The sequence below is a fragment of the Phragmites australis genome, chromosome 1 (genome assembly GCF_958298935.1).
Source record: "Phragmites australis chromosome 1, lpPhrAust1.1, whole genome shotgun sequence".
Lineage (NCBI taxonomy): Eukaryota > Viridiplantae > Streptophyta > Magnoliopsida > Poales > Poaceae > Phragmites > Phragmites australis.
Genome location: NC_084921.1, coordinates 52,899,553 through 52,923,111, shown reverse-complemented (window position 1 = coordinate 52,923,111; position 23,559 = coordinate 52,899,553). Strand labels below are relative to the sequence as shown.

Genomic DNA, 23,559 nt, shown 5'->3' with positions numbered 1-23,559 from the left:
TTAGTTGCCTAGGGATCAAATGAATTTTTTAAAAGCAATGCATTCTTCTGCAAGGAACTGCCGTATCCTGCTCATAATCTACACATGTTGCAGCCGTAGCTCAACGGTGGTATCTCATGCACAGAGCTCTTGCTTGTAAATATTTCCTGTTGGCACGAATCCTCCACAAGTTTTTTGTTGGATACATACAGAGCAGTCTGCAGGCCTTCTACATGCTCTGTATGGCATTGAAAAGTCTTAAATTTTCGAGAATATTTTTGCCCTTCATCTAATAAATCTTCGTGGATTTGATATAATGTTGTACAGCCATCAAATTATACATGTTAGCTTAAGTTGGAGAGATGCATGTGATCGTCTGACATTTTTCTCAGGAATATCTTCTTAGTTAAACTTCAACAATGAAGTCTGGTTTGCTGATGGATTGCAGACTGCACAAAAGCCTTCCCTTTGCATGCCCTTCGTCATCATCAGCTTTCTTCTGTGATTTGTCTAGTTTAACATACTGCACGTTTGTATAGGTGGTTGTTACTACAAAAAAAGAGGAATGGCACAAAAGCCCATAAGAACGGACGGTGCTCGGAAGAGAAACACTATGGAGCTTCAGGTGGAGCAAAAGAAAATTTACAACATTTATGCACTTTAAAGTGCTAGCACAGATGGAGGCCAACAGTCTCAGAGGATCCAGCCTAGATCTCCAAGGCTGTTTAAGCAGACAAGTACATATCGAGGTCTGTTCATACTTCATAGACTCGATGCATTGTAGCCATAGGTCAACAATACTGTTTATCTACTTAAATAAGCTACTCATTCCAAACTGCAGATATCAAAATTTCTGACCATTTACTACTAAAATTACTAGCCCATAACCTGAACTAAGCATTTTAAAGTACAAAGTGCCCCTCCTGACTCCAGTCCTCTACTAGCTAGCCTCTTGTACAAAGGTAAGGAAAAAATTGAAGCCTTTTTTCAGCAGAGAAAAAAGAATAGAAGGAAAAGAAGAGGAAAATAAAAGAATGAAAGAAGACTACTACACTTCACTAGAACGTATCATAACATAGAAGCTCCTCCTAATCATTAAAGATCACCTGTGGCAAACACACTTGTAATGGTAAGCACTGTTCATAGGGTCGTTTGAATCCACTGGGACTTGCTCAGCAGTGCACTTGAATCGACACCCCCTGCACTCATTGTATGTGCATATCGGAGCAGTGGAGCCGATCAACATTCTCCTTGCATACATAGGCAGTTTGTCCTTGTTTAGACCCTAATATCAGGCATGTGAACACCATGTTAATTATACTTCCTTTCAGATCTTTATATGCTTTGTGGGTTAACTTTGCACATAGGTTTCATGCCTTTTGTTGTTGTTCTAAAGACTTTTCTTAGTACTACTGTAGGAGTAATGTTGGAGGCAAGTGGTTACTATTTCCTCTTACCAAAAACAATATATACAGCACACAGCTGCTAGTTGGTACAACCTCGTACCAAAAACTCCATAAATAGCTATGTAGTTTGTGCCAAGCAAGTTAACATTTAAAGTAAGCGTTCCTCACGTACATGTATAAAAGAAAGAAAAGGTGCCACAAGCTTATGGAAGTTGAAAACTCTTAAGAACGCCGCTTAGAAAGAGAGATATGCACCTTCACGGTCTCCTCCAAAACTATATGTTTTTCAGGCAATTCCTGGTGGGGATATTGTTCTACATAAACTGCACCTTCACAACAAAATAGATTGAAATGAATGAACAGTGAATAAAAGTAATGGGAAAAAAGAACAGAAGGGACTACTCTCGTGCAAGAAAAGAGAAATAACAAACTCATTGTTTGTAAAGGGGGGAAAGAACCTGATGTTCTGCCATGGTGACCTTGGTTGCAGAGAGCACGGCCGCTAAGCAGGCAAGAGAGAAGGAAGAAGAGGAGGAGGGAGCTTGTGGTAGTTGTGGGGCAACCATTAGCCATCCCTCTTGTTCAAACGAGCAATGGATAGAGAATGGGAGGATGGTGCTGTGTTTGGATTAGAGAAACAACACAAGGGAGCAAATGTTAGAGGCTATATAAATCGAAGACAGGTGCAATGGCTCTTCTGTGTGCCTGCTCTGTGCCTCTGCTCATGCCTAGCCTATGCACATCCCTGTGCCATAGCATGCAGAGACAGTGATATAGAGAGGGAGCAGTGGGGACTGCGGAGACCACCAGGTGGCTCCCCTCTCATATGCACGCGCACACGGGATAACAGATACGGTCTGAAACTAAGCAACGGGGGTGCCTTTCTTCAATTATTTCCATAGCATCACTTTGGTTGTTATACATTTGCTTCTCTGCATGTTATTTTCTGTATCCCATCTTGAACGTAGGTAGTCAAATATTATGCTTTATTTGCCATTTAGTTCACTCTGTGTTGTTCCTTATGTTCTGCAGAACAATGACGTGTAGAAAGAAGGGACAATTATTTGCACCAGTTGGAAGAATATCAAATGGCGTTTATAGTACACAAATATAAACAAGAAATGGTAAGCTTATTCAGTAAGAGAAGATGCCTGAAAAAAGGCAACGAAAGGGAAAGCTCCGGCACACCGTATCTTTTCTGAACATGTAAAAGTGAATGAATGCCAGAGAAGGATGGGAAGCATAGGGCTTGCATGGTTTGGATCATTCATCTCTGCATGCCTAACTCTTGTTCTGTTCACCGCTGTCACTCTTCTCCTGCGAGGCTGCGACCTCAAGGCATGAGCTGCATCTAGAGCTTGAAACAATATTAAGAGGCTCAGAGCCGTACCATGTACAGTCTGGTGATTTCTTGTAGAAAGCAACGGTTGGAAGCGCCGGATCTGCGATGCATTTGTTCTACTCTTGTGTCGTTCTTTTTTTTTTTTAAAGCCACCACGTTGACAATTATATTAGAAAGAAGGAGAAATTGGCACAATTATATTAGAAAGAAGGAGAAATTGCGTACGAGCACGGAGCTCGACGGTAAGACTTAAGGATGTGGCCGAGCACACCTAGGTTCAATTCTTGAGTGTCGCACATTCCTGATTTGGTCTCCAATGTAAGGCTCCGGATAAGGAGGTCCGGTATAAAAAAACAAACCGTCAGGCCGGGCTCAAGCCAATATAAAATTAGGATAAAGAACCACAAATGGGAAAAACGCCAAAAGTGAAACTAATATAATTTTTCTTACCTTTCTCTGATAGTTGTTAAGGCATGGACACTCACCATATCCCACACCATTGCCTCATGCATTCTATGAAGCAGCACACATTCTGTCAGTTCTTTGCCCTGAAAAATCATTTGATTTCGTTCTTTCCACCATTCCCAGAGCACCAAGATAATCGGTATCTCGATGCCTCCCTTGAAGCTTCGGTTGACAGATGCACTCTTTCCACCAAGATTTGATGAAGTCCGTGTTGATTCATCAGTTCGGATGCAAGGAAGGTACCCTACAATACATGTCTATAGGCTTCTAGCGGTAGGACACTTAATAAATAGGTGCTCTGAGGTCGGAGACATATTGGGTAGAAATATTGGTTTTCACGCTGCCAGAGCTACAAGCTTTGAGCTGTCCATATGGGATCTTGTATAAGAAGCCAAGCAAAAAATTTGCACTTTTACTATGCCCATACTTTTCAAATTAGCTTCTTGTATTGTTGTTCGGCAATTATCTAAATTGAGCCTGGTATACCGACTGTGCTTTGTATTTTCCATACGTCCTTAGCATCCAGGTGTGTTCTCCATAAATTGGATTAGTGAGGTTCACTAGCAATTTGGAACTCATTCCAAAGTACAATTTTAACACCATCAGCCAACAAGGAAAAATTACTAAGATCATCTTCAGCAAATACTTAAAAATTTATTTATTATAATACTATTATAGTACTCTTTATTTTTCATCTCCAATAGCTACCATATTTTCTATATTACATTATTTTTTATCTCTTTTAGACCTGCAGTCATCCATAGTCACGACGCCGTACAGTGATACGGACCCTATTGCTGGCCGCAAATTTGCTAGTGTCGAGTAAGCTCTCGTATCCCTATAGCACTTAATAGAGACTCTGGTGGAGTTGAAAACCGGACCGTCTCGCTGCCGCAAATGACGTGATGCACGATACGGTGATGCAGATCGGCTTTTGCCGATGCTGCTGGAGCTGACCTAAGTAAGTTTGCTCCGACAATTTGATGTAAACGTCTAGTAGAATTATTTTGCGGTTTTGTTTCTTGTATGCAAGCAATCGCACAGCGTGAAGAGTACATCATTTCCCTGGCAGTATCACATCGGTCTCTCTCATTTAACCCCCTAACATTCCAACTAAAAATCGAAATTGATTGATCATTCATTGGGAAACCAGCTAACACAACTAAAGAAGTTGCAATGGGATGTTTTGGCGTTCCCTCGGCCAGCCATGCCTACTACAGATCGGCACTTTAGGGGATTTAAAAGACAAACTAAGGCAACTGAAACTTAGCCTGAAGAAAGCTACGAGGCCAGCCATGCCTGCTGCTAGGCGGCGCTTTAGGGCGTGTTTGGTTTGCCGCACCGGCGGATGCACGCACCAGCGGATGCAGGCATAGGCGTATACGCTCTGCGAGCTGCGCGTTTGGATGGCGTGACGAGCTGTGCGAGGCTGCACCTACTCATGCAGCCATACGGCCGGCCGCTGCATCCGCGCATGCGCTGGAAATGGCCGTAGGTCGCATGCAGGCTGGCCAGATGCAGCAGTCGACGGTTTGGACCCACTTGTCAGCGACAGCGAGCTCCCTCATGCAACCTCAGATTCAGTCTACCAAACACAAATTCAAATTCAATCTGCATCCGCTCATACAACCAACCAAACACACTTCTTTTCCAGAATACGGATCCCCTCAGGCTGCTTCCCCTCATCCAAGATATACGATGCAGCTCTACGAAACCTCGTGCGGGCAACCAAACACACCCTTAGGTGATTTAAGATGCTAAGATACTGTTTGTTTGTTTCTGGACGGTGGATTCTACAAACAAATAGCTAGATTTTGAAAATAGATTCTGTAAATATATACTGGATTATGCCACAATCTACAATCCACAATACATTTAAGTTAAACTTCTACAATTCATAATCCACAATCTAAAATCCAAAATTTAGAGAAAAACAAACAGGAACTAAAATTAATATACGTGGAGCTTGTGCTTAACATGGATAGAAACTAACGCAACATACGGAATTGCTTCAAACATCCAGCTATGGAGCCCCGCCGCCGTCCACGGCCAGTGCTGCAGCCACCGGGCGTGGGGTCGCATCAATATGGCAGATTGAGTTCAATGCCTTGCGACCTTCGATGGCAGCGGCTTATTCAACATATTCTTGTGCTCAGCCACTGCGTTCCCAACTGCCAGCGCGTCAGGGCAGCAGAAGCCAAGCCGACGGGCAACCAGTTCTTTAGCCATCTGAGCCACAGGGAGACCACAGAGCTTCGGGGCGAGGTGGACGCTGGCTGGCGGCTCTCAAGGAAGCGGAGCCGACTCCGGAGTCGTGAAGAGGAAGCTTGAGGAAGGACACGGATCCTCTACAGTGGAGTTACCATTGTAAAGAAGTTACGGTGATCTGTATTAGGATTTTTTTTAACTGTCGGATCGAAAAACGAACGGCTTAATCAGATACTACAGTATTAGTGCACGGTGGTATAGTAAAGCGGAACAGTGTTGCTACAGGACCTGCTACGGTATTACTGTACCCACCGTTTAGACGTTACCGTCTCACAAAACACTGCATCATGCTACAGTGACCTATATTGCCTCCTGCTGCATAGTTACATCGCAGAGTGTCCGTGTCCACTGGGCCCACATTAGGCTACATCTGCTAGCCTCAACCGGACGAACAACCGGACGAACAAGGGTCTGTGCACTGTCCGAACTTGTTTTAGATTGGTCTAATGGATAGATATAATTTTATGAAAAAATATACTTGGCTGTACATATCTATTGCTCCAGTTTGTTCGATGCATGTAAATATATATTATCAGTCTAGCTCGGTGGATACAAGTGTCTATATCCGCTTATTCAGACGAACTCACTTATTAGCCTACGTTGCATGTGCTCATACATATAGATTCACTTATCGATATTATAAAATTATTTTCATACGAACAACCAATCATAATATTATTTTTTTATCTATTTATGTGTTTAGATTCAGTCAACCAAATAAAAACTCAATTCAACCTATTTAAATAAATACAATTAACCAAATACTCTTATTTTTAATAAATATAACTTTATCTTTTAGCCAAATTGTACACGGGCCTATACAAAATCCCATCGGAGAAACCAAATACAGCGCAGGTGAGTCAGATCCATCAGTGAGGGGTGGTCCATCATCGATGTTGGGCAGTGAGGGGCACAGGAGGCCCATCATTAGACTGAGCAAGCCCAATCGGTTCATTCTGGCCCGTTTGGCCCTCAATCACAGTCGTGTTGGCCACTAGCATCGTCCTCCCAGGACCCGTGATTCAGGGCAAAGAGAGCACGCTGTCGCAGATAAGCAAGACCATGGCAGGATTATGCTCCTTGCAGTGTATGGCAGCAGTGGCCACCAGCACGCCTACTGGAGCAAGCTGCAGGAATGGTGGCGAGCGTTCCGGGGAAGAGATGTCCATGGGGTCCGGGCCATCTCCAGCCGTAGCGCTCATGATCCCTCCGGCCAGCAGTAGGTCAGGCGCAGCAGGCTGCTTTGCGTGCGCCAGACCGCTGCTGGGGGCATCGTGCCCAGCATGTGGTGCCTTGACCTTGGCCACCCAATGCTGTGGGCTCTTCGGTCTTCGTGTGGTTCTCGCTTCGGTGAAGATGTTGGGCGTGGATATGAGCAGGGTTCAGCTGTTGTTGCTTTCAGTTTCAGAGCTGGTACCACAGGGAGATGATGATAGTCACGGGGACCAAAGCTTGGTCAAATGAATTTGATTGGTAACCAAGACATATTGGCAGCAACGGAAGCATTCAGCGGGTAAAAGTTCTTACCTGTAACATGTTACCGAATGTAATTTCACTAGCTGAGCAGATTGTAGGCATCTACATGTTAATTTCACTAGAGAAGAGAGTTAGAGAGGTGTGAATATGTGATGTTTCGTGTTTGTATGCAGTACATCTGGACACGAAGGTGGTTGACGACTAGCGCTGTTGGGGAGAGGTGGGCTCGGTGTTCTGATCCGCATCCCAAGTAAGGATCCTGCCTCGTTCATCCAACCACAATATTTCGTGTAAATATAGTTTCCCTATGCATGTTGCACGAAATATTGTGGTACTCCTGTATAAGCTATAACAACAACAGATAAGGTCATCAGATGATCAGAACAAGTGGCAAAAATTATTGTTGCGACACGGTTGGAGGTAGACACACAACGAGGGAAAACACGCGAGGGTACACTGCCTGGCGGGCACAAGCACGCACGCAGTCACCCTGCAGCCCATCACAACTTCTGGAACACAAAACAACAAGGCAGGGCATGGTGACCTAACATAACACAAAACGGTGGCTACTAATTAACACGTTTAACTAGAGTGCATCATCTAAGGTAGCTAGTGCATGCATGTCTGCCTCGCCGGCCTCTAGTTGGCTTTGCACTTGGTCGGCGCGTTTGGGACGCCGCACTTGGATGGGATCTTCATGGCGCGGTCGACGCTGATGTTTTGCTTCCTGGCAAACCAGCGCAGCATGCCCATGTTGTCGCAGAGGCATTGGAGGTCGGCTTGACCCATCGCCGCGCAGCACTCCTGCGTCGGGCTGTCGTCCGTGCTGCCCACCGTGCAGTACGACCGGCACGGTTCCACCGCGGACTGGTCCAAGTTGCAGAGCCCGGCCGCGCCGCCGGCGGCCGCCACGACCAGGAGCGCCACCAGCGCGACCGCGGCGATGTTGCTCGTCTTCCTCCCGGCCATCGGATCGCCTTGATGCGGTACGACCACCGGCCGGCTGCGTAGGTGTGCTCCTTAATTAGCTTGGGGCACTTGTGAGTTGTGATGTGAGCGTGTGCATGTGATCACGTCGGACGACGGCCGCGGCCTTGTATAGCGTGGGGATAGCGCGGCCCGTGACCTGCATGTGCCCGAGCGCTTGTCTCCGTTAGGCGCGTGCCAAGTCACGGGCGAGCCAGCAACTCGCCAATCGCCATGCATGCATGCACATACACGCAGAGATCCCTTCTGCATGCTTGCCGGTACGGGTAAAAATAAGGCTGTACCCACGATGGGCAAGTCGACGGTAACGACGCTGGTTTTACGGGAACTCGACGCATTTCGGAGTGTCGTTTTGCTCGAATTGGGCCCTTTTCTAATTGAAGACAGGATGGAGTTCGGAGTATCATTGGCGATCACGAGAAAATGATGCATAGTCGGCAAATGCGACGTCGGGCTAGCTAGCGCATCGGCCAGTGTGTCCGTGACTGGCTGACTGTTTTAGATATCTTTTTTTTTTTGCTGTGCCGGATTGATCAGGCGCACGATCTCTGATCAGTATGGTAGGCTCAAAACGCACTCAGAGGGGAGAGATACAGGTCATTTACTACCATATCTAGAGATAGATATAGAGCGATCTATGAATCTATTCTAATTTAACTTAATTAATTAACCAGTTATTTTGATCTAGTTAGGCGTGTGCCAAGTCACAGGTAAGCCAGTCACTCGCCAATCGCATGCATACATGCACATATTGAAACTGAACCATATGAGAGCTGCTTCTTATATTAATAAGAAGAAAGACTAACGGCCTGAAGTGCTTGGTTAATTAAGAGAAAATCAAGCAAAAATTACGTAACAAAGCAGGCTAAGAGCCTAGCTAAAGAGGTAGGTCTAGAGCACCACAACAACACACAACAACAAAAAGCGACTATAAGAGACAACGAAGAGGAGAAATCGCAGCATCACCGCTCCGAAGTGACTCCCAAGATCCGATGACTCAAGCGACTATACGTAAGCTTGAAGGCCGATAGCTGAAATGATCCAAGGGAGTATAAACGGTGGTAGGGGAGATGATCCATCGAAAATGGCTAGGTACTTCAAGGCAAGGCGAGCACTTCGACGGACCATCGACCTATTATAGGACCTCCTTCTGTGTCATGCCGGTGTCATCTTCGGCGGTGAAGGTCGCGGTGGGGCGCAAGGGGGATCCTTGACCCTCACAAGAGGCGAACGTTCAGTAACATCAGTGGAGGCTAGAAAGGGCACAACAGGAGAGCCCAAAATGTATTCTAGGGTCTCCAGCTCGAACACAGGTGGGGAGGGGGGTGTTGCCAACAAGAAAAAGTAAGCTTCAGACGATTGCTCATAAAAGAGGGATGCCACCTCCAATTGTTGAAAGTCAATCCCCGAGTAGTCATAGGAGTACTCCAGGGACTCTGCCTCAAGTGCAGGGAGAAATTGAGCCGTCGTGAGCTACTCGTGGAGGGGTCGTGGCCACATGTGTCATGTAAGACCCCTTTCTCGGGAGCTCCTATGCCTCAAGTATCAATCCTTGGATTAAGTAGCGGATACATATAGTATAATAATTGTTGCATCACAGTCAAACTTTGTACATAAATTATTAAGGTTACAAAGTATAAAAAGATCTTCAAACCCATATTGTATATTACAGAACTGGCCTAACGGCCATAAAAAAACACAATAGAAATATCTACCCAAGGCCACGAGCAGCTAAGCTGCGAATGTGATTACTACATCTACTCCTCATCCGTGCTTTCATCTCCAACGTAGTCATCCTCAGCTTCCTCATCTGAATGATAGTAAAAGTGAGTATGAAAGGTACTCAATAAGTCATATACTACTTCAAGGTGTTGATATATGCATAAAGGGTAAATCAAGGACAAGACTTAACTGTTTAGTTTTAAGCGTCAAACAGTTTTATGCAGGTATCCAGTTATATTCTCTACTATTAACTTTAAAACAGTCTGAACCAGAGAACAAGACAACAAGTTATATCTAGGGTCTTTTGGTCCTGAGAGGGGCTACACGTCACTCCGTAGTCTATGTCATTATATCTGGTGTACCTTTAGTACCATGTAGCTCTTGACGGATTGAGCCAACAATCTCATCACACGGACATCTAGTCCACGCACTCACTAATCAAGGATACTCACACACCCCGAGTATAATCAATACGGTTACTACTTTTGCATGTCCATGATCATGGACACAGCTATTCGAATAGATTTACACTTTGTAGAAGTTGTACACTGTACCCATGTGATATGCTCAGTCTCCAACCGTTACAAGCAGAGGAGCGAATCATATCGAGACACTTCAATCACCTTTTCTTGTTGGGCTTTTCTACGAGACACTCCAAGAACAAGTACAATCAAATTTGTGGAGTGCCCGTGAAGTTTGTGTTACCCTCGTTGATTTGAGTAAGAACCCTCGCTTGATCTTTGTGGTCGCTTGGTAGAGGAAATGGTTGAAAAAGACCCGGCTCTTTGTGAGCTCCTCAACGGAGACGTAGACACCTCTTTGTGAAGTGGCTGAACTTTGGGAACAAACTCTTGTCTACTTTACCTTATTGCACATTTACTTGTTTTAGTTAATCTTTGGGGATTTTCCCGATCTACTTGTTTGTGTGCTTGTGACTGCAGGTTGTTGGTGATAAGATATTTAGATCTCTTTTAGAACATGTGGTAACCTATAGAATCACTTAGATTTACTCAACAGTTCATTAGTTTCATTTTCCTGTATAATCCGGACTATCCGGATAAGACCGGAGTATTTAGGTTCTGTATAATCCAGAGTCTCTGGATTAATCCGGAGTATCCGAATTCAGTAATCCACTGCAAAGTTTTTAAATTTCAGGAATCGCCTATTCACCCCCCCTACCTAGACGATATCTCGTACATTTCCGGAACTGGAGGTGGATTTGAGCCAGTAGGGGTCAGGACATGGCCGTGGATCCGTGCTTGGAGGAGGCTACATGGGGAGGTGGTGACAGATCCGTGACCGGTCGGAGGAGAAGTTGGAGGCATGCCTGATAACGGAGCTTGATGGTTGATGAGCTCCCAAGAGTGCTTGACCAAGCAATGAAGATAGGACAGGAACTCGTCGAGACTCCCCTCCTTTGCTCAGTTACGCTCCTCTTCTCTCCTCGCTCCCACAACCACCACAATTGCCTTGCTCACGCGCGCTGGCGCCACCAGCCACCGCTTGCGCACTAGACGAGACTAGGATTGCACGTGCGGCCAACCACCAAGGGATCCCTGAAAGTGCATCTAAGCCCCTAAGTGGGTTTTGATTTATTGATGACAAAAACGATCAAGGAACTAATATGTTTATCGAAGTCATGAACAGGTGTTAGTCTCAACTGTGAAGACTTACGACGGTTGACGCCCCTCGAAAAGAAAAGAGAAGCAATGAGTAGTACTCAATAGGATTTAAATTATTCTATCTTTGAAATTGAGTCTAGGGTAGTTGTACTATTAAGAGGGTTGCATTTGTTTGCTGTCATGGTGTCTCAATGCTCAAGATAACCTTTAGAACCAATAACTTGAGAGACACATTCACCCACGGACACCGGGTATATTGGCAGAAGTTTACTGAGTCCGGAGTCTTCGGTGTTCACCGGATACTCCGGTCCTCAGTATTTAGGCCGGAGTCTCCGAGATAGACTCCGCCAGAAGAGGCTCGGTTCCGAATTTTTATTTGTCCGGAGTATCCGGCGTTCACCGGACACTCCGATAGTTGGTGAGTTTTTAGGCCGGAGTCTCCAAGGGAGACTCCGCCAGAGGTCGCTCGGTTAAGCATTTATTTTTGAAAGAAAAAGGTTGGAGTCTCCGGTGTTCACCGGATACTCCGGTAGGAAAAATATTTTGGCCGGAGTCTCCGAGGGAGACTCCGTCAAGGGTCGCTCGGTTAGTATTTATTCTTTTATAAAAAGGAGACCGGAGTCTCCGGTGTTCACCAGATACTCTGGTACCTGGAGAAGCCAGAGAGTCCGGCAAGTCTTCGGATCTTGTCTCTGTGGTAGCTAAGTCTGGCCGGAGACTCCGATGTTCACCGGAGACTCCGACAGCTTAACAGAACCGTAACGGCTAGTTCTGACACAGTTCTGTAACCGTTCTGACGCCCTTTTGAATTTTAGGCCGGAGACTCCGGTGTTCACCGGATACTCCGGGGCAGGTGTGTCAGAACAGTAAAGGCTTGCTGTTGCTGCTGAGCTATATATACTCCCACACCCCCAAGCATTAAAGGCTTGCTGTTGCTGATGAGCTCCACTTTCATAGAGCCTTCCAAGAGCATTTAAAAGCCCTCCAAACATCTTTAGTGCTTAGTTTTGCGCCAATTTTGTGAGATTGTGTTTGGAGTGAAGTTGAGATATTTGAGCATTGAGTTCATCATCAAGCATTCGCTGTGATCATTTCTCTTGGAGTCTTGTGCTCCTAGACGGTAAGGCGTCGCCTGTAGAGCACCCAATCATTGTGGGGTGCCATGGAAGTTTGTAATCGATATCAACTTGAGTAAGAAAATTCTAGCTTGATCTTTGTGGTCGCTAGAAGAGGATAGGGTTGGAGAAGATCCGGCTCTTTGTGAGCTCCTCAACGGAGATGCAGGCACTTCTTTGTAAGGTGGCCGAACTCCAGGATAATCATTTATCTCATCTTTTGTGCAATTTCATTTAATTGTGTAGTTTTGGGATTTTCCCCATACAATTAGTTTTTGTGATCATCTTGCTAGTGTCTATTGTTGTTTAAGCTTTGTGCTGTTATTAGATCTAGTATCACCTTTTAGACTCTAGCTATTCCTGTTAAATTTTAGTTGTTCTCGAGTTCCTGTTAGACCGGAGACTCCGGACTAGACCGGATACTCCGGACAGACCAGAGTATCCGACCTTCACCGAAGTATCCAGCATCTGTTTAATCCGCTGGTTAGTTTTAATTTTCAGAAAAGCCTATTCACCCCCCCCCCCTCTAGGCACTTTTAAGTACATTCAATCCCTCAGCGAGGCTCCCCGTCAGTGCTGCGACACAAGTCCCTAGCTAGCTGTTGTTGTTCTTTAGAACTCTAAACTAGTGAGGCATGTCCTGCTACATACATGCACATAAACGCACAGTGGCGGATGCAGAACCAAAAACTAGGGAGATTTTCCCTCTTTTCTTCCTCCTCCCCTCCTTTTCTCTTCTTCCTCCTCCTTGTTCTCTTCTTACTCTTCCATGCCCAAAGGTTGAGGGAGGGGGGCTTAGGGCTCCCAAGTGCACCTAGGGTTAGGAGGGCCTGCCCCAGCCCCCGTGTATCCACCGCTAGATATACACGTAGAGATCCCTACTGCATGCTTGCCCCTACGGGTAAAAATGAGGTTGTACCGACGATGGGCAAGCCGACGATAATGATGTTGGGGAGAGATGCACGTCTTTTACTACCACTACCTAGAGATAGGCGTGGAGCGATCCGTAGATCCATTCTAGTTCAACTCAATTAACTTGACTAGTAGTTAATTGAGTTGAACTAGAATGGATCCACAGACACCTACGAATCGCTCTACACTCATTCCTACCACTACCACACCAAGACCAAGTGCAATCAGTTTGGTATGCTTGTGCATTCGATTCCTAGATCATTTGCAATCAAGTGATTGTGATAATATCTGATTATCACCATCAGTTTCGAAAACTACATGTGATAATCATTATGACAATCGGCTCAAGGCACGAACTGATTATGATAATGGTATTATCATAGTCGGATTACAACTATAACTGACTGTGATAATATTATTATCTAAGCTAGTTTTTTGTTTGAATCGAATGTTCTTTGATTTATTTTCACATTTGGTTCAAGCAAAAAACTGACTATAATTTGTATACCATGCATTACAAAAATTTGAATTTTAGGATAGCATTAGGAATTGCTAGACACTCCCTCTTAAACAAGCAACTAGCGATAGCACATTGCATAAACATTCACATATAGTCTCAAGCATATCACAAAAGAGCAACAAAGCAACAAAAGACATCACATAGTCATACATTCACTAGCAACTGGTATCCATAAAAGACATTACGTAGTCATCAGAGTCACGTAAGCATATCACAATGATCACAAGTTCGACAAAAGTCAAAAGAAATAGCCTTCCTAGCATGTGGGAGTGCTTGTTCTCCTGTGTTTTTCCCGCGTTCCCGCCCTACCTAGCATGTGTGGGTGCTTCTTTTTTCATGAGATTCGTACGGTGCAGGTGTCCATCGCATAAAGGAAAAAGAAATTAACATGAACTATTTATAAGAAAAACAAAATGAATGAAAATTATTTATAAGAAAAAGGAAATTGATGATGATTAGTGAACTGACTAGGTTTAGGGATTTTTTTAGTAGTGTGTATTTGATTTGATTTATCTTTGTCATATACCTATCTCTCTCCGGCACGCTAAGTTTTCTTTGTTGGAGAAATTAAATTATACCATGTTCTGTATGTATGCCAATTCCTGATTTATCTGGATAGATTATCTTGTCCTACAGATTGTGTAGATCATATATAGATTTGTCATGCATCCACACCAACCACATGAATGCTCAATCTGAGAAAACCATGAATGCAACCAGGGGCCAATGTACACCAGGCGCTAAGATAAACATATAACTTGTTGAGTCATAAAGCTATATAGAGATTTTAGTTCCAATTTTACACCATGGACTCCATTTTAATCTTGTGAGCCTAGTCCACCATGGACTCCACCTTGACCATCCTCTAGTAACTTTAACTTTGGCTACATCGGGGGACTTGTGACCAAGCGAGAGGTTGACAGCACACCTTATGTGAGACCGGGTCTCACAAGTAGACCTCTGCCTCTGCGTGACACGTGTCTTCTATCATGCCTACACGCATGCACGCGAGTTGTTAGATCTAAAGTGTATGGCGTGGAGGTCTCGCAGAAGTCTTTTGCCTCAAGGTCTCACAAAAATTGTTTCCCTCCTAAGGCCCTAGCAAGGGGCTTTGCGATGGGCCTTTAGCTAAGGGTCCCTGCCTTACGTGAGGGCCTTCTAATGAGGCCCCCTCAGGTCAATCTTTGGAGATGGTTTGGAGCAATACTCCGTGTTTCATATGAGAGATTTTAGAATATAATATTAAATTTGTATGTCTTTTATGATTTGACATTAATATCATAATAACATATAGGATCATTCTGAGTCACTGACATACAGAGTATGGTCTCAAATCCTGTTTGAGATGGGTACCCTCCAATTGGGCACCTTCATTTGAACCCCTTCTTCAGAAGATTCCATTTGGGGTGTACTTCATCACTACAAACTCATTTACGTATTAGACTCCTTTGCCATGGTTAAGGGGGAGGGCCCAATGCCACAACAAAATACAATAATATGACGTTATGATATAAATGTGATAGAAAATTATAGTTGTACTTCTTGTAATTATTACTCATATCTAACGTATAGTTGTACTGCTTGTAATTATTATTCATATATAACAAATATCGAAAATGATAATGTTCGGGCGTTCGACGCATCGGATGGCCCGCTTAACCTGCAGCCTATCATCGATAATTAGCCCAGCCCACCCTCAATCATTAACATTAGTCGTGTCACCCCCCACGGCCACCCTGTCACTTTGCTCTGGTCGCCTTCACCTTGCCTCCTCCGCCACTCCCCCCACTCGATCTGACCTCCTGCTGCACCATCCCTCAGCCACTGCTCCACTTCCAAATCCATCTCCCCACGGCTCAATCCAGCTCCCCTCCTTTCATCTCATCCCTCTCCCTCTTCAGATTGGCTCATATTTGACAGCAGCACTACGTCCATCGGCTAGCTCGTTCGGCGGACCAGCCCGAGCTTTGTGGATCAAGCTCGTGGTAGTGGATCTAGTGGCCCAATGCGAGGTAAGCCATAGGGTTAGGGGTGACGAGATGGGGGGGGGCGAGGCTGGGAGCTTGGTGGTCCCAGCGTCGTCCGCGCCATTCAACGAGTGTGGCAACGGTGACTCCTCCAGCGGCAGCTGTGACTCCTCATGCTCTGAGCACCTCAGCGAGTGTGGTAGCGATGACCTCTCCTTTCTATGGCAATACACCTTTCTGTGGTAGTCGTCTTCTCCTACCCCTTTGTGAAAGAATGTTGCAGTCCTTCAATTTAATTTGTTGCAGCAATTTATTTTGTACATGATGTTGCAGTCCTTAGTTTAGAATGTTGTATCGATTCATTTTTTATGTTGTAGTGAATACTTTTCGATGTTGTAGCTGTCTTTTTTAATGTTGCACGATGTTGCAATCCTTCGTTTAGAATGTTGCATCGATTCCTTTTTGATGTTGCAATGATTCTTTTTTTTTATGTTGCACTAATTATTATCTGATGTTACATTGTTTCTTTTTTGATGTTGTATTAATTAACTTCCGATGTTGCACTGCTTAGCTCAGATTCAACTAATGAGAGTGGCTTCTGATTCCAGGTTTTCTTCTACGTGTACGCGGCCAAATCTATAAGGTGGACGGCAATGTGGTGTTGCATGGAGATCCAGTGGCAGCATCTTCAGAAGAAGTGTCGGCTCTTGGTCAATGAAGAGGACGGCGACAGATGGTAGCATCAAGCTGGTTCGGCGCGTCGGTGTCCTTCATAACGGTGTGGTTTGAGAGGAGCACCAGCATCGCCTGATCTGGAGGCTACGTGGCTCAGAACCGTCGGATCTGGCAGCGACGAGCAGCGGGGAGCACAAGGGAGGAGGGAGGGCACATGAAGGAATAGAGATGGGGAGACATAGATCAGAAGCGCAGCCCACTAATTAGTCTTGCGGGCGTCTAAGGGAATTGTTTTGATCGGATGGTAGCTGACTACCTTGCTTCTTTGATCTAACAGCTAGGACCATCCGATACTATATCCAGATCGGACGTCCAGATGCTAGCAGTGTCCAACAAATATATAGTGTCGTAATATAGAAGAACAAATCACTTGTATCGCTATCGTTTTGGTCCTGACTAAATTCTAGGATTTATTTCTTTTTCAGGATTACTGTGGGAGTGTAGCATGTGGGCACTGCTATCATTCCCCTTTCCACCTACATTCCTAAAGCTTCTGTGTGCCAAAAAGTTTCTTCTTCAACCTGAATTAAACAACTTTTAACTTGGGAACTTCCCATGTTTCAACCCAGCTCCGAAACATTCAGGCGAGCAATTAACTTTCAACTCTGTGCAACATTCGACTCAAACTTGAAAACTACGTATTAGCTAAAAAAACTCACAATTCAACTCTATTTCAAAAAGTTCTGAATAAATTAAAGAGCTTTTTATTAGAATGCAAATCGGTAGACCCACAACACGGTACATATACTTCCACGACGTCCTTAAATACTATTACACACTGATTTTAAACACGATGCAAATCATAAAAAGGGTACGTGCATAGATCGATACGTCTATAGCATGACTAGCACCTGATGCCGCACTTGGACTCGATCTTGTTGGCGCAGCTGGCGTAGCGCGACTTCTGGAGCGCGCTCCAGTAGTTGCGACAGAGGCATGCGACGTCGGCCTGTCTCAGGGGGTCGCAGCACTGGTGCTCCTTGCTACCGTATGCGCAGTAGGACAAGCACGCACTCATCACCGCGCCCTTGTCTCTGATGCCGCAGTTGTCCTCCGCCGCGGTCGCCACTACCAGCATAGCCACCAGCGCGACGGCGACGGCGACGGCGACCGCGTAGCTCACCTGCTTCCTTCCGGCCATCGGGTGTCTTGCTTGGCGCCTTAGCTTGCTAGCGGTCGAGCGAGCTACGCTCAGTAGGAAGGCAAGGCTCAGGATATATATGTGTGTGCCAAGGTACTCGATCGGAGCTCTTGTGATCTGTGGGTCACGCTCGATGAAGGTTTATATAGCGTGGGGATACGGTCGCAGCGTGGCCCGTGACGTGCGTGCATGTGCAAACGGGCTCACGCCGCGAGCTCGTCACCTTCAAGGCTCAAGTCAAGTCAAGAGAGCGGCCAGTCACGGACTCACGGGCCGGCAAGATCGAATCATCTGCAACACCACGCCATTTGCCGGCCCGTGTTGGCATGCATGTGCGCACGCATGTACTGATGTACTTACGTGCCTACGAGGCACTAGCACTGGTGCTGGTGCAGGGCGCAGGCCGTACCGGCGGGCAGGACGACGGTAGCGGCTGTGTTCTTGGCTGGAATTGGACGTATCTTGCGTGCCATTTTGCGTCAAGTGGGCGTTCTCAATCGAAGCGGACGGCGAGGAAGGGACACGGGCCTGTGTATGGTAACGGGGTAAAGTAACCTATCGCCATGCCTGTGACTCTTGGAGTTGGTTACATAGCTAGGAGCCTAGGAGTAGGCTAGGAGTAGTGGTTTTGGCTGCTTCAGAACTAGGATGAAAACGGATGGGATTTTTCCCGTCCGATGACTTGGACCATTTTAGATTCTAATAGAATTTCGACTATCAGATATTGGAAAGAAATATCGAATATTGAATTTAGATGTATAGAGACAGATAACTATCGGATATCAAATATCTGAAAATAAAATCGGATATATTCAACAACTATTCGAGACTACCTTCTGGAGCTTCTAACTTTTTCATATGAAATCGGATAAAAACAATCTTTATATAAAAAATGTAACTCTCGACGAGATATATAAACTTGTAGTTGATACTTTTTTGTTTGGAGTTATTAATATGTTTAAATAAATAATAGAAGTTTTAGCCAGCATATTGAGCGCTCGTAACTTCTCCGATTCGCTCTAACGTAACTTCTTCCATGAGATTATATTGCTGATTTGCTTGTTATACCTCTAATATCCGAATAAAATTTCGTGACTGACATTATTTGCATTTGACTCATCACATATTCGATCTATATCAATCTGTATTCATGACCGAGACTATCTGCATTCATATCTATATCTGACATCATCCATGTCCGACTTCCATTCTGATGAAAAACAAATGTGAGATATAGGATCGGCCAATATCCGATCTGATTCTGACTATCCGCATCCGTATCTATATCTGACACTATCCGTGTCCGTTCATATCCGATCCAATTACATACCTATCCAGAACATGCCCAGCCTCATTGTTCCAAAACAAAAAAGGAACATGCCCAGCCTCATTGTTCAAAAAGAGAGACAGAACATGCCCAGTCTGTTCGATATGCCTTTTCTATATTCTTTTATGTATTTGCCACATTATGTTTCCCTTTAATTTGCTGCAGAAGATTAGCATATTCTGTTGTCTCAAAAAGGGAATTAGCATATTCTGTAGTGTGCTCAACAACGTCGTATATTCTGGCTTCCTGTTCTCTCCATCCACATAATTAGTTCGGTACATTTTGATGGTTTTATCCTCTCTATTCCAACAATCTATACTATACATGGTGTTGATAGCAAAAAAATAGCACGGCTAAATCTTTTGTACATAGCGGATAGTGCGGTAATAGCAATCGTGTCATCACCGAACTACCCAGTAAGTAAAAGGGTGATTTCTTGTATAGAGATATGCTCTCTGGAAAAATCGGTCCGGTAAAAGATTTGGTGTTAACGCCGGATCATTCAGTGCATATAACTCAAATTTTGCATAAAGTTTTTGCTCTCTAGAAAAATTAATCCAGCGCAAACCTTCGGTGAGTGTATTTGCTACGTCGGGACATCCAATTTGCTTTAAAATGATGATTAGGGTTCCAACCTAATTGAGCTCGCTGAATGGTCTAATGTTAATATTTTTATTCTCGTCGGATCATCTAGTGTTAAAAGATTAAAAGGGTAATTGATTTAATTCGACTTAGATGAATATTTGGCTGAGATAAGGATATGTTTGCTAATTGGCTTACATCATTGGCCAATTAATTAGTTAAGCTAGTAATTAGATATTGCAAAATTTAATTTGGCTTTTATTTGGGTCATTGGCTGAATAAAGAAGTATTCATGATGTCATGAATAATCGGCTTGCTAATTAAGTTGTTAGTGCAATAGTGTTAATATGGTCAGTTAATTAGGTGATTAGCATATTGATTGAAAGAGAGACACGGAGAGCTGTATGCTAGTCGGCAACGTGTATGCAGAAACACAGAAACATGTAGCGGCACCTACAGTTGTGGCTCGAGGCTACATGCAGAGGCGGCAAGAGACAACAGCGATGGAAGCTCTAGCTACATACATTGATTTTCGTCTTGGACTTCTACATGCATGTAAACCGTGGCAGCTAATTCAAGGGATTCAACGCTTAGGATCGATAGCGTCATGGTGGATCGCGTCAAGCGTGCTAGAGGTGTTGGCCAGCTCGGCGCTTGGCCTAGCGTGCCAGCATGCGGCCCAGAGGGTGCCACGCGCGGCTTGCTGAGGCTTGGCGCGGGGCAATGGCCTGCTGGCATGGGGAGCCAACTCAGGCGGAGCGCACTGGCCCAAGTGCAAGATCGAAGCCCAATCGAGCGTTGAGGTGGAGCACACATTGGAGACCAGCATGGACCGAAGTCATGACCTGAGGAGAGAAAGATCAAACCGTCTAAATAGATGAGCGTACTGCCGATTGAAAACACACACAATCGTCAAACACAAAACGTATCTATTTTCTTTGTTTCTTTTCTGTTCTTTCAAAGAATAGATCTAGAGTAGCTATACTTTGTTGATTTGTCTCATAAATCAGTCATATGCTCCTACGAAATTGAAGTAGCTATCTTTTCTTATTCTTCCTTGTAAAACAGCCGGTTCTTCGCCGTAATCGTATAACTATGTCCTTTGCTAGTTTGCTTAAAAATTAGTCGTAAGTTTTCATGAAAGTGAAGTAATCTGGTTATTTTATGACCTCATGTGTTGGCCAACTTTTAGGCCAACGTATGGCTACCTCTTTTGTTCCAACTTGAAGAGCAACAACAAACTAAAACAAGACACTGCAGACTGAGCTGTGGCCCCAAATGTCCCCTCTTGCATTCTACCGTGGGCTATACACATAGTAAGAAAAGCCAAGGGTTGATGATAAGGTTTAGTATTTATAGTGGCTATTGCAGCAATGACTGGTTTAATAGGTGATCAGATAAATAGTATTGTGACTAGATGAACAGTAACATGATTAGATAAATAGCAACGAGACTGGATGAATAGTAACATGATCGGATGAACAATAACAGGTAAATAGTGCTCGACAAGGTGAATAGTGATCTCCGACCAGTGAACAATATCTTTCAATCAATGAACAGTGATTTTAGGTCAATAAACAGTAACATCCGATTAGTGAACAGTGATTTCAGGCCAGTGAATAGTATTTTTAGACCAGTGAACAAGATCAGTGATCATGACCAATGACCAGGTGACCAGTGATCATGACCAATGACCAGGTGACCAGTGATCATGGTTTGTTTCTGCAGTTGGTCTCCGAACAGATAGAAGAGTTGATCGAATCTAAGAAGTGCGAACTACATTAAATCGTATTCGAGTAAATATATGAGAGTTTTACGTGTTCAAATAGAAAATATATGTTTGTTATAGGAACTCTGAAAATCAGGTAGACGTAGCCGAATTATGTCTGTAAGTCTTGTTCGATTTGAATTAAAAGTCATGATCTCTTACGGCTAAGACATGCTGCACTTTAAATATGAGAGGGTCATGACTGATTAAGGACATCAAACAACCGATCAAACACAATTTACATTATCTTTTGTCTTTTACCTAATTTCTGTAGTCTCGTTCTTTTTTCTCATCTATATTGCTTTATGTTCTTAATCTCGACAATCAAAAACAAGCAAGCGGTCACTCGTACTTCGACGGGATCCCTCCCAAGCGTGAGTGACAACGAAGATCCGACGACGCAACACCATAACTAAAACATCCTAAATACTGCTCACCAGATATTACACATAAGGTGACGGTGCCATGTTTTCGCGTCAACACCAAGTTAGCTAGTTTTATGCACGCTGGAAGACGAGAGAGAGAGCTTGCTGCTCTCCTTTCCCTTCCCTTTCGCTGCACCTGCACCAGCTGCACAGCACGCCCGGATCGGAGCTTCAGGCAAATCACCTCCCTGCAATCTAAATAACCACAAAAAATTCTACAAAAATATGGTGGAGACGGGATTCAAACCTTGCAGCACACTGCGGAGTTTTAAACTCGAACGAATTCGGTTGAGGGAAGCAGTAAAAAAGACAAGTGTACATGCATGGTGGGTGGTCGTTGTCTAGTTTCAGACTCCGACCCCAAGGAAATCTCGCTTCCCTACGTTCCGAATCAGCACGGAAAATTCTGTGAAAATTGGAAGAGGAAGAGGATACAGCGGCGCAACATCCTAAAGAGTTTCAAACTCAGATGAATTTGGGAGAGGGAGAAACCAAAAATTAGAAATCTTCACAGGGTGGTCGTTATATGAAATACCGACCACCTCCTCTTTTCTTTGACAATCCTGCGAATCACTTTTCTGCCCTCCGAATCACCACCAAAAAATTCTGTATAAATTTTTGTACATGATGAATATTACATTGGATCATCGTCCTACAAAATTTCAAATTCATATGAATTCAGGAGAGGGAGAAACAAAAACAAGAAATGTTCATAGGGGTGGTCGTTATTTGAAACACCAACCACCCCTCATTTCCTTGTCAAACCTGCAAATCACTTTTCAAAGCTGCAAATCACCACAAAAAATTATGTTAAAATTTCTGGACACTGGAAGTACGTTGGCGCATCGCTCTACAGATTTTCAAACTCGGATGAATTCGTTAGAGGGAAAAGTAAAAAAGGCAATTCTACATGGTTCCTGGTCGTATTTCAAAACTACGACCCCGGCCAAATTGTTTCCCCACGATCCAAATAAGCACTATAAATTCTAGAAAGAAATCAGAGCGGCATGGGGTAAGAGTAGAGACATCCTGCAAAACTCCGTGCCCAAATAATTTCGGACAAACGATAAATAAAAAAAGAAATGCTGACGACGCCAGTTTGTATGCCAGTCGAATATTTAATTGGAGGACTGAACTGAGGCAATGATCCTCTATAGTTAGCAGTGTCATGGCATAGGCATGCAATAGGAAAGTTGATTCGACTCGTTTGACGAACACAGGAAGAAGACGGGAACCAGAAGGATCAAGCTTGCTGGTAGCATGCATGCATGCATGCAACAGCATAAAAATCAGATCTGGATGCGTCACTCGCTGGGGCGGACATCTGCACTCTCTCAGCTGCGCCCAAGTTGACTACATCAAAAGCCCAAACTCAGAGGAGAGGCAGCAAATTAACTAACTTTTATTCAAAAAGAGGAGAGGGCGTGTAAAAAATCTGAGAAGAAGATAAAGGAAAAAAGAGGAGGAGGAAGAAGAAGCTCGACATGCGGGCTGGGATTTAGAAAAATCGCCAGGTTCCTGATGCTCCCGTCTTTGCCAAAGTAGATTCCAAAAGGTTCTTAGCTGGCCCAACAAAAAGGCCCATCTTCATATGCATATCCGCATGTTCAAGGCCTGCCCCCCCCCCCCCCCTTTTGGGCACCACGTCACTTTAAGACACTGTGCCTTTGCATTAGCAACAGCGTAATCACTTTAGTGATATTAGAGCATCTAACCAGTCATTGCCTAGGAGACCCATTTTCATCTATCTTTTTTAATTTAGTTGTTGAAATGTTAGCCATATTTATAGCACGAGCCAAG

The 23,559-nt window shown here is 44.4% G+C and overlaps 3 protein-coding genes across 5 annotated transcripts; all 3 read right to left on the bottom strand.

Moving 5' to 3' along the window:
- Nucleotides 1-82: 82 nt before the first annotated feature.
- Nucleotides 83-2,256, bottom strand: LOC133890801 (EPIDERMAL PATTERNING FACTOR-like protein 9). Of its 3 annotated transcripts, none has more exons than XM_062331372.1 (4): nucleotides 1,844-2,256; nucleotides 1,641-1,708; nucleotides 1,086-1,264; nucleotides 83-528 (listed from the first exon to the last, which is right to left on the bottom strand). In XM_062331372.1, the coding sequence occupies exons 1-4, from the start codon at nucleotides 1,956-1,958 to the stop codon at nucleotides 495-497; spliced, it is 396 nt and encodes a 131-aa protein (XP_062187356.1). In that variant the 5' UTR covers nucleotides 1,959-2,256; the 3' UTR covers nucleotides 83-494. The 3 variants fall into 3 exon arrangements, with proteins under 3 accessions (XP_062187356.1, XP_062187347.1, XP_062187363.1); XM_062331363.1 differs by having other exon boundaries at nucleotides 99-528; nucleotides 1,641-1,714; nucleotides 1,844-2,255; XM_062331379.1 differs by lacking the exon at nucleotides 83-528 and having other exon boundaries at nucleotides 720-1,264; nucleotides 1,641-1,714; nucleotides 1,844-2,250.
- Nucleotides 2,257-7,311: 5,055 nt separating this feature from the next.
- LOC133890791 (putative lipid-transfer protein DIR1) lies at nucleotides 7,312-8,022 on the bottom strand. The gene has a single exon (XM_062331351.1). It carries the CDS (start codon nucleotides 7,903-7,905, stop codon nucleotides 7,576-7,578), a length of 330 nt encoding a protein of 109 aa, XP_062187335.1. The 5' UTR covers nucleotides 7,906-8,022; the 3' UTR covers nucleotides 7,312-7,575.
- Nucleotides 8,023-17,204: 9,182 nt separating this feature from the next.
- On the bottom strand, nucleotides 17,205-17,786 carry LOC133890782 (uncharacterized). The gene has a single exon (XM_062331340.1). The coding sequence runs from the start codon at nucleotides 17,655-17,657 to the stop codon at nucleotides 17,361-17,363; it is 297 nt and encodes a 98-aa protein (XP_062187324.1). The 5' UTR covers nucleotides 17,658-17,786; the 3' UTR covers nucleotides 17,205-17,360.
- Nucleotides 17,787-23,559: the final 5,773 nt, after the last annotated feature.

Coding starts and splice junctions, on each gene's coding strand:
- LOC133890801 (XM_062331363.1), bottom strand. CDS start 1,958: ATGGCTAATGGTTGCCCCACAACTACCACAAGCTCCCTCCTCCTCTTC. Junction 1,715..1,843: donor TCACCATGGCAGAACATCAG/GTTCTTTCCCCC, acceptor TTTGTTGTGAAG/GTGCAGTTTATGTAGAACAA. Junction 529..1,085: donor TACAAGTGTGTTTGCCACAG/GTGATCTTTAAT, acceptor CTTTTTTTGTAG/TAACAACCACCTATACAAAC.
- LOC133890782 (XM_062331340.1), bottom strand. CDS start 17,657: ATGGCCGGAAGGAAGCAGGTGAGCTACGCGGTCGCCGTCGCCGTCGCC.
- LOC133890791 (XM_062331351.1), bottom strand. CDS start 7,905: ATGGCCGGGAGGAAGACGAGCAACATCGCCGCGGTCGCGCTGGTGGCG.